The 10,891-nt window shown below is 43.5% G+C and overlaps 1 protein-coding gene across 1 annotated transcript in view; it reads left to right on the top strand.

The window, feature by feature from the left end:
* Positions 1-6,671: 6,671 nt before the first annotated feature.
* The window catches only part of atp10a (ATPase phospholipid transporting 10A), a 69,819-nt gene continuing 65,599 nt past the window's right edge, over positions 6,672-10,891 (top strand). The window contains exon 1 of the mRNA XM_079840936.1: positions 6,672-7,275. Within this exon, the coding sequence (XP_079697062.1) occupies positions 6,848-7,275 (428 nt within the window). The 5' untranslated portion in view covers positions 6,672-6,847. The remainder of the gene's footprint in view (positions 7,276-10,891) is intronic.

Here is a 10,891-nt window from a genome sequence, read left to right as displayed (position 1 = left end):
GCGCGGTCTTCCTTCCAGTGCCACCGCCCGACGTCGCTGAACCAGGCCATCCAGCTGGCGGAGGATCAAATGGTGGTGTGCCACGGGGTTGGCGAGCCCCTGCCATCGGCATCTCTCTCTCTATCTCTCTCTCTCTCTCTTCTCCTTCCCCTTCCCCTTCTCTCTCCAAACCTGTCCCTCTTCCCAGGTCTCGCGGTGGGATGCTGCCCAAAACAGGGCCGAGGTGGAGGACGGGTGCTCCGCTGGGGGCAACGGCAGCTCCCAGACCGGCACCCAGGGGAGGGGGAGTGACCACCGACCCGTTCCCCTCCTCATCCTCAACGGCACTCTCTCCACGCCAATACACTGACCTACTTCCAGCCACTAGGGCGGCGGGGAAGTCTGGGCCGGCTTGCTGGCGCTGTGGGGACCCGGGACACTTTATTGATCGGTGTCCAGTCATGGAGGTGGGGACGCTGATCCGGGTCCCCGACGCGCCACAAGCTGCCCCCGATCAAGCCGGACTGTACCAGGTACCCGTGAGTATCAAGGGGGGTACTTATCAGGCTTTGGTGGATTCAGGGTGTAACCAGACCTCCATCCATCAAAGCCTGGTTCAGCCTAAGGCGTTGGGTAATAGCCGCATGGTTAAGGTGAGGTGTGTGCACGGGGAAGTGGTGAACTATCCGTTGTTGCCCGTGGATATCCAATTTCGGGGACAAACGCATAGTGTTGAGGTTGCAGTTAACCCGCACCTCCGGCATCCAATAATTTTGGGAACCAATTGGCCAGCCTTTAATAAATTATTGGGGCACTTGTGTGCGGATGCCTCTTGGGGGAAAAGAGTAAAAAGGAAGGTGACGCTTGCTCAGTTGGGGGAGGTGGATTCGGGACCTCTGGGGTCAGTTCCGGGGGAACAGAGCGCTCTGGAGACTCCCATTCTCACAGACCGCGATGACTTTCCCCTGGAACAGTCCCAGGATGAGACGCTCAAACACGCGTTTAGTCAGGTCTGTTCCATCGACGGCCACCTCCTCCACCCTGACCAACCGCTCTCCTATCCCTATTTTTCAGTTATAAAAGATAGGTTGTATCGGGTGACCCAAGACGCCCAGTCAAAACAAGATACAACCCAGTTGTTGGTACCTAAAAGCCGCCGGGAAATGCTTTTCCAGGCGGCTCATTCTAATCCAATGTCCGGGCATTTAGGACAAACGGCTACACTAAACCGTCTCATGGCCCGGTTTTTCTGGCCGGGCATTCACGAGAATGTACGCAAGTGGTGTGCGTCTTGTCGTGAATGTCAGTTGGTGAATCCACCGGCCACCCCAAAAGCACCATTGTGCCCCATTCTGTTGATGCAGGTCCCCTTCGAACGAATTGTTATGGACCTCATCGGGCCATTAGAACGGTCAGCACGAGGGCATCGCTTTGCGTTAGTCCTCGTCGACTACGCAACGCGATATCCTGAGGCAGTTCCGCTCCGCACTATTACGGTGAAAAGTGTTGCGAGCGCGCTGTTCTCTTTAATCTCCCGGGTGGGAATCCCAAAAGAGATTCTCACCGATCAGGGCACGGCATTTATGTCACGGACAATCCGCGAGCTTTACGAATTGTTGGGCATTAAATCGATTCGCACCAGCGTCTATCACCCACAAACGGACGGTCTGGTCGAGCGTTTTAATCACACATTAAAAGCCATGATTTGTAAGTTCGTTCACGAGGACGCCAAAAATTGGGATAAATGGCTATAGCCTTTGTTGTTCGCTGTCCGCGAGGTCCCCCAAGCCTCCACGGGGTTTTCCCCCTTTGAACTGCTCTATGGACTCCAGCCTCGGGGGGTGCTGGATGTCCTTAGAGAGGTTTGGGAGGACGGACCTTCCGCGAGTAAGAACGAAATTCAGTATGTCCTGGACCTGAGAACAAAACTCCACACTTTGGGGCGGCTGTCTATGGAGAATTTGTTACAGGCTCAGGACAAACAGAGACAGCAGTACAACAGAGGCACTAGACTCCGTCAATTTTCACTGGGAGACAAAGTGCTTGTATTACTCCCTACGTCTAGCTCTAAATTACTCGCAAAGTGGCAAGGGCCCTTTGAGGTCACACGGCGAGTTGGAGATCTCAACTATGAGGTGATACGGTCAGATAGGGACGGGGCACGTCAAATTTACCACCTCAACCTGTTAAAAAAATGGTTTGAGGCCGAGTCAGTGATGCTAGCGACGGTAGTGAGTGGAGAGGAGGATCTCGGGCCAGAGGCGGTCCAAAACCCTCAATCTCTCGCTCTGGCCTCTGGGGGAGACCACCTCTCACCCTCGCAGCTCACTGACGTACAACGGTTACAAGCAGAGTTTGCTGACGTGTTCTCGCCCCTACCTGGCCGGACCGACCTCATTCAGCACCACGTTGAGACGGAGCCGGGGGTTGTGGTTCGCAGCCGGCCTTATCGCTTGCCTGAACACAAGAAAAAGGTGGTTCAGACAGAATTAGAGGCTATGTTAGACATGGGAGTAATAGAAGAGTCCAACAGTGACTGGGCAAGCCTGATGGTTTTAGTTCCTAAACCTGACGGCTCAGTCCGGTTCTGTGTGGATTATCGTAAAGTAAACGCGGTGTCGAAGTTTGATGCTTACCCAATGCCGAGGGTTGACGAGTTGCTTGATCGGCTAGGGGCCGCTCGTTTTTATTCGACACTGGACTTAACAAAGGGATATTAGCAGATCCCCTTATCTCCTATGTCCAAAGAAAAGACCGCTTGCACCCCGCCGTTTGGATTACACCAATTTGTCACCCTTCCTTTCGGCTTGTTCGGGGCTCCTGCGACCTTCCAGCGTCTGATGGACAGAATTCTCCGGCCGCATGCTGCATATGCCGCTGCCTATCTAGATGATATCATCATCTACAGTGCAGACTGGCAGCGTCATATGCAGCATTTGCGAGCTGTCCTGAAGTCGCTGAGAAGGGCGGGGCTCACCGCCAACCCGAAGAAGTGTGCAATTGGGCGGGTGGAAGTAAAGTATCTGGGCTTCCACTTGGGTCATGGTCAGGTGCGTCCCCAAATTGACAAGACCGCAGCTGACCCAAGACCAAAAAGGAGGTTAGACAGTTCCTGGGGCTAGCAGGATATTACAGGAGGTTTGTGCCTAACTATTCGGACCTCGCTAGCCCGCTGACTGATCTAACTAAAAAGGAGGTTCCAGATACGGTTCAGTGGACGGAGCGGTGCCAGCAGGCTTTTACTCAGATAAAGGCTGCTCTGTGTGGTGGACCGCTCTTACAAGCTCCTAACTTTTCTCTCCCTTTTCTCCTACAGACTGACACCTCGGACAGGGGGTTGGGCGCAGTCCTGTCCCAGGAGGTGGAGGGTGAAGAGCGGCCGGTGCTGTACATCAGTCGAAAGCTCTCTAAGAGAGAGACGATGTACAGCACCATAGAGAAGGAGTGTTTGGCCATCAGGTGGGCCGTTCTCACCCTTCGCTACTACCTCTTGGGGCGGGAGTTCACCCTCTGTTCGGACCACGCCCCCTTGCAGTGGCTCCACCGCATGAAAGATACCAACGCGCGGATCACCCGTTGGTATCTAGCTTTACAGCCTTTTAAATTCAAGGTGGTCCACAGGCCGGGTGCTCAGATGGCTGTGGCTGACTTCCTCTCCAGGAGGGGGGGGGGGGGGGGGGGGGATGCAGGCTGGATGGCTCCCCGGCCTGAGTCGGGCGGTGGGGGTATGTGGCGGAGGGGGCCTGGTTTTGCAAGGTCTGTAGCGGGAGAGAGAGAGTCGAGCTGAGTGGTGAGTAAGTAGGTCAAGTGCAGATGACTAACACCTGTGTCTGATTGCAGTAATTGGCATGGAGAGACTGCATATAAGCTGCAGCAGGGAGAGAGAGTTTTGGACTGGGACTTCGCGTGTCTGCCTGCATGTACAACATCTGTGAAACTGAGTGATTTAACTGACGTTCTGCTGAGACTTGTTACTGTGTTGATGCGCCCATTTTGTTTATATTTAAAGTTTGTGATATATTTAAAGAGATGGTGGTCCAGTGGGTTAAACCATGGAACTGATATGCAGAAGGTTGCTGGTTCAATCCCAGCGGTCACCACCAGTGTGTCCTTGAGCAAGGCACTTTACTCCATGTTGCTCCAGGGGGATTGTCCCTGTAATAAGGGCACTGTAAGTCGCTTTGGATAAAAGCGTCTGCCAAATGCATAAATGTAAATGTAAAGTGTGGAGAATAAAATCGCGAGTCCCAGTCACGCCGACCCCGCCTTCTTCCTTTTCTCACCCACACACTCATCAAACCTCATCACATAGGCCTTCTTGTTCCAACATCAATGCCTGATCTCACAAATTTGCTTCTAGAAGAATGGTCAAAAATTCCCATAGACACACTCCTAAACCTTGTGGAAAGCCTTCCCAGAAGGGTTGATGCTGTTGTAGCTGCAAAGGGTGGGCCAACTCCATATTAAACCCTACGGATTAAGAATAGGATGTCATGGATGTCATTAAAGTTCATGTGCATGTAAAGGCAGGCATCCCAAAACTTTTGGCAATATAGTGTACATATAAAAACACAAACCAACACATTCTCCCTGCACAATATTGTGGCATCTTGGAAAACTCATCGATTTTTACTGTGAGTGACGAGATTACAGCATCTGAAATGTTGACCTTTCCAAGATGGTGGATGCATCAATGTGTCTGGAGTGGCATCTACTTACATCTATGCCATTAACCCACCTATTTCTCTAATCTATCTATGCCAACCTCATATCTGTTTATACAACTGCAACAATGGCAACCGTATATACACTTACATGAAACAGAGATAATAATCTTCAGTTTACTGTCTGTTATGCAATGGACAATTTTTTTTTTCATTTCAGTCCTTGAGTTAACATACAGAGTTACTGTAAAGTTGTTTTTCTGTATTCTTAAGACAGACTTATTCAATCAGAAGATAACAAGGAATACATATCAAAGAGTTGCTCTAGACGGCACGTTTGCTTTCGTCTCATTACAGGCTTCTGACTCACAGTGAAGCTGATTAACTTGTTTGTGGAGGTAATATAAACATAATGAATCGTTAATAGTTTCATGGCTAAAGGAATCTCCACCAAACAAGGGCGTAGATTTGGTGTGATCCCTATGTCATGAAATGTACATGTGCTATTTTTAATTGCACTGAAGTATTCACATTTTTGGTGTGGTCTGTTTAATAGTCCTGTGGGGAGGCAACCATCATAAAACCTACTCTACTACTACCATACCAAAGAATTTCCAATGATAAATAATATATAAATCCTTCTATTTTCAGCATTTTTATTTTTCTACCCACATAGAAAAACCTTGTCAACTAGTTAATATAATTACTTAAAAAATCTTAACTTGAACAATTACAGCTGTTACCTATAAAATAACAAGTACAAGAGTAACTGTAAATAAGTATATCATACAGTAAGTAACCAGTACACAGTATGCCAAAACGCCTTGTCTAGTCATTGTTAAGATAAATTATGTTGATGTTCTTTGTTTATACCGTCTTTTTCTGTCATTTATGGAAGCTTCTTTCTAAAAAAGGATGCTGTTTCATCTGTGCCAAAAATTGTTGGCTTTGTACAAACATTTGTCTATGTCTACTGCTATTGCTGTTGTTTTATTTGTCGTCCTCCCTGTCGTCTGTGTTGTCTGCTTGTGTCGTTCTCCCTGTCATGTGTTCAGATCAATTTTATGTTTTTATAAGTTACTGCTCTCAGTGAATGTGTGCATTTTACAGATATCCAGGTAAAAAAAAAATAAAAAAAAAATATTACATTACTATTTATATGTCTGTTCTAAAACGTGAATGAATCTATAGCGTAGTGCTCAGGTTTCATTGTGCTTTGTCATAATATTCCAAGTTTTAGGAAGATGGAGAGAAAACCCACTATTGAAAAAACAGACGACAGCGTGGACGACACAAAAAGCAAAAACAAAGGCAATAACGGTAGACATAAACACAGTCAACATTTTTTGGAACAAACGGAATGCCAAGTTAGGTTGCAAAGCTCTCTGTTGTCATAATAGTTTTTGTGTTTAAAGTTGTTGGGAGTGTTTTAAGTTGCCTTTAAGCAACATAATCTGACAGCTATAACTTACTTAAGCTACTGTATCTGCTGAGAAACTAAACTCAGGCTAGATCTAGATTCTGGTTCTGACCCTGCATATCCAGATGACTGACTAACTGAGAGAGAGCATCTTGAAAGTAAAGAGTGAAACTATTATTATTTTTATTATTATTTAATTTTCGTGAAATATCGATTTAACATAATAACTACAGATTAGATGCAACCGCTGTATTTCGGCGTGTTCAAAGCAAAACTGCATTTATGCTTGCGTCTTCCATGAGAAACGCTTTTTCTCAATGGTAACGCGTGGCACTTCCAGTAAAGATGTTTCATTGGTGAGCGGGCGGGGCTTCGGTTGCGTCAGCGTTGACGTTTTTTTGTACCTCCCGTGATTGGCTTGTTTTTTCAACACGGTCTGCGTAAAAACCCGTATTTACAACCATATGGATGGACTTTAAACAGCAATACTGGTGCATAGGTTTATCCTACTGATGTATGTTGCTAAAATGTGTAACAGCGCGTATGTATAATCGCTCGGCCCTGCCTTAACGCATCTTCATCTACTGAGGGGAAAAAAAGATGCCGCTGTAAAAGTTTTCAGTGTTAACGAGAGAAATGGAGAGAACTGACGCGATGGGTGAGGACGATAAAACAGAGTGAAGAGCATTTCATACGGTCCCACATCATCAAGGAGTATCAGCATGATTACATAGATACCTCTTTTATTTGTTCAAGGAAAAGAGACAAAAGTTTTGGGCGAAGTATGGCGCGAGAGACTGGAGAGTCTGGAGACACGAAAAGTGCCAAAGTGAAAAAGCATAAAAGAAGGAAAAGCAAAAAGGAGGGCAAAACAAGGATTGTACACGCCAACATTTTGTATGACCATACCAAAGGAGGGGATAACCCCAATAGACACTATGCAAACAATAAGATCAAAACCACAAAATACACTCTGCTTTCTTTCCTACCGAAGAACCTCTTTGAGCAATTCCACCGGTTTGCCAACGTGTATTTTGTTTTCATAGCCTTGCTGAATTTTGTGCCTGTGGTCAATGCTTTTCAACCAGAGTTGGCTCTTGCCCCTGTGGTTTTTATTTTGTCCGTTACCGCCATCAAGGATTTATGGGAGGATTACAGACGACACCGCTCAGATAAGGAAATAAATCATATGGACTGTCTCGTTTACAGCAGGTAAGCACGTGCTTAAAAACTGACCCAGTACGAACTGCCATAAAGCTGTGTGTATTTGTTTAATTTTACTAGTCGACAATGGACACAACTACTGCTATGATTTTGCCTTGCTTCTAAGGACCTGTGGGCCTGCCTACCTGTTGACCGAGGAGTCTCAGGACCTGCATTTTGTACGCGCACCTGTTGGGCTTTTTCACACTTGAAAGTTTTAACCCTGGGTCAATGTAATCCTGGTTTATCTTGTCCAATGTTTCACATTGTCCATACTTTATTCTGGGATGTTATTGAGGTGATGAGATTTCACACATCACCTGTCTATTACCTCCTTATCCAGCTGCCGATGCATACAGTACATCTGCTCTGGTTGTCATACATTTTCTGAAGTATACTTCTAAAAATCGAATGAACACGTTTGACATTTGAAACGTTGTCCACATACGTTGCTAAACGTAGCACATGACACTTTTCTATAGGCTACAAAGGGAATTAATATGTATAGTCACCATCAAATAGAAATTGACCATTCTTATTTTTTATGGAATATTGCATCATTTATTATAAATAATTTATCTGTGCACACAAAAAAAATGTGCCCAGTCCCACAATACATTTTCTTGTTCAAGCCGTTTCATTCTGAAATATACCTCACAATATGTAAGAAACTTTTATAAAATTCTTGCCCCATTGAAGTCAGCATGAAATTTATGATCGGTTGTTTGTTGCTAAAACACCCAATTACATTCCAACATTTCATTTTACTTGTATACCTTTGGCTCTGCAACTCTTGGAACACGGTTTCATAACCCAGGGTTTAAAAAAAAGGTGGTTAATCCCCTTGAAAAGTACAAGTGTGAAACTGCAAGGTTTTACATAGGGTTAAACATGACTTTAACCCAGGGTTAAATGAAGTATGAAGAGCCCTTGAGTCTCAAATGCTGTCTAGTTTGGCAACTCACTCACTAGGTTTTTGAGACTCGTGTTGGGAATCTTTAGGTGGTGGTGTTAGTGTGCTAACTTTGTTATATTTCGGATACATTTTGTTGTTTGAAATTCCCCATAAGGACATGCTGTAGTACTGATATTACACTGTGGGAAAATGAGTGCTGTGGTATACGGCTGTGCACTTCAGGCCTCAGTGTCACTTTTGTGTATTGTCACTGAATTTCAATGAGTTTAATAACTGCTCATCTCTTTTTGTCTCTAAAATATTTTTAATGTACATCTAGTGTAGGGTTATTAGCATTAGGGGTATTATGCAATTGTAGCTGTCACCAGTGTTGGGGAAAGTTACTTTGAAAAGTAATGCATTACAATATTGCATTACTCCCTTAAAAAGTAACTAAATTAGTTACTTTTTGAGAAAAGTAATGCATTACATTTGCATTACTGAACTTTTTCTCACCTAGGCTGGGCTTGCTTTTATTTATTTATTTTATTACAAAAAAGTTCTATTTTTGTGCAAATGTAAAGACCTTTTCATATCAAAATTGAAATAATAAGCCTAAAAATTCTAATTTACACATGAACAGTACTGCCGTGCTGTGCTGCCATTCTGGATAATGGAAGAATAGGACGCCGGAGAAAAAAAGTTTTACCAATAAAAACCAAAATCTAGTAATTTTTGCTCATGGTTTATCTGAATCATCAAAGGTCAGCATCAAGACATTGGTCAATAAAGGTAGATTAAATGCATATTTTTTATTTAACATTTAATTATTGGAGGTTTGCATAGTACTCTGATTTTGCATTTGACTGATGTTATTCATTTTGAAGAATGCTGAATCTTTATTGTGCAAATGAGATGAATAAATGCTCACATTTAGTCTAGAACTACAATAACCATCATGTTTACAACACACCGCCTCTGCACTTACTCTCGATTTTTCTCAACATGGGGACAGGAGAGCTGTCAGTCAAATAAATGTGAAAAAGTATCTCAGATATTTTATTGTAAATTTGAAAAGTTACTTGAAAAAGTAATCTGATTTCTTGTAAGTTACTTGTAATGCGTTACCCCCAACACAGGCTGTCATCATAGATGTCTTTATTCTCTGGATGTTGTGTTGAGTGCAGGGTTATTGAGATTACCTAGAATTTAAACCCTTTATATGTAAAAAGACAAAAAGAAAATCTTATTCAGCTAGTTGCTCATTTAGTTGATTAAGTGAAGGAAACCTCTTCAAACTTTAATAACTGTTCTGCTCCTTTCTCATTGTTGACATTGTGAAAGTGTCAGATAATCAAGGTAAGGCACTCTTTTGCGTGACGTATAGGTTCAGTTTTGTCCTTGGTTATAAACACAGTGTGCTTACAGTGTGAACTTGCTGGAACAAACTTTTCACCTCCATCTATGTGAGCTACAGGTCCTTTAGCAGATAAGACGTGTCAAGTAATTTCACTTTGTACAGACATGAAGGACAGTATTGCTGGTGAAAAATCAGCCTTGTTTGGAGATCTTCCTGTTTCTCATTTGCACTTTTGAGGGCTTCCACTTGTTTGTTTTTCAGAGTCGGAGAGTCAGCCTGGAGACTGTATTTCTTGATGAAAAGCGGCTCTGTCAGCCATGTTAAGGCCATGTATCAACTCTGTCAAAAGCCACAGTGTTTCACAGACTCCACAACCTGAGCTTGTGCTGTGTCAGTGTTGCTCTCAAGGCTTGGCTTGATTGAATTTTCTCAAGCAAATGACCCTATTTTAAAAACTCCCATTGCTAACAAAGCAACACTGAATTGCAACAGATCAAATCTGAGGCATGATGTAATTCCAGCTGAACCTGATTTGACCTTTAATATGATTGCAAAGTTTGTCAGAGAATCTCACACTTGAATTGCTAGCCACTGGTTGGACTGTAAAGGACACAATTCCATTTAGTGCTAATGAGTGCAATGTTTTGAAGGATGCAAGTGTGATTTGATCGATGGGACCACACGTTTTTCTCTTCTCTCTAGCAATTCCACCGGGTTTGACAGGATGTTTTTGTCTCTGAACAATGTTTTCCACGTGTGCATGGCACCCCGGCACGGCATTATAACTACAGACATCTGTTGAAAGTTGCCCGATGTTACTGAATTAACGAAGTGATTTAATATCTTGATGTTATAGGAGAGGCTTTATGTACTTTCTGTGCATAAAACAAAGTTTGTTGTTGAACACTGCAGCACTGTGTATTTGGTCAACATTTTCCCCTTTTGTATTGTTATTGCAAAATGATGTAAAAGTGGATAACATTATAAAGGAATGTGGATATTGTAGAATTTCTTCTGTCTTTCATCATCCCTTGCATCTTGCCTCATCCATGGATTAAGTTTTTGAATGCGCACAAACTTCAAAACAGCTGAGAAATATATACAAGTAACTTATTCTATGTCATGTGGATATTATGGGTGGTTTTGATTTTCAGCATCATTATTCTCATTAGGTCATTACTTTTTATTGATCAGAAATCATTCTAATATGCTGATTTGGTGCTCAAGAAACATTTTATTATCAACCCATTATACATTTGAAGGATTCTTTAATAAAATATTTAAAAGAATATCATTTATTTGAAATGGAAATGTTTTGTAATCAATGTATTCTTGCTGAGTACTGACCCCAAAGTTTTGAACGTTTGTGT

This window comes from Gobio gobio (genome assembly GCF_949357685.1).
Source record: "Gobio gobio genome assembly, chromosome: 17".
Classification (NCBI taxonomy): Eukaryota; Metazoa; Chordata; class Actinopteri; order Cypriniformes; family Gobionidae; genus Gobio; species Gobio gobio.
The sequence above is the reverse complement of the archived record's forward strand: the minus strand, read 5'-3'. Positions and strand labels throughout refer to the sequence as shown.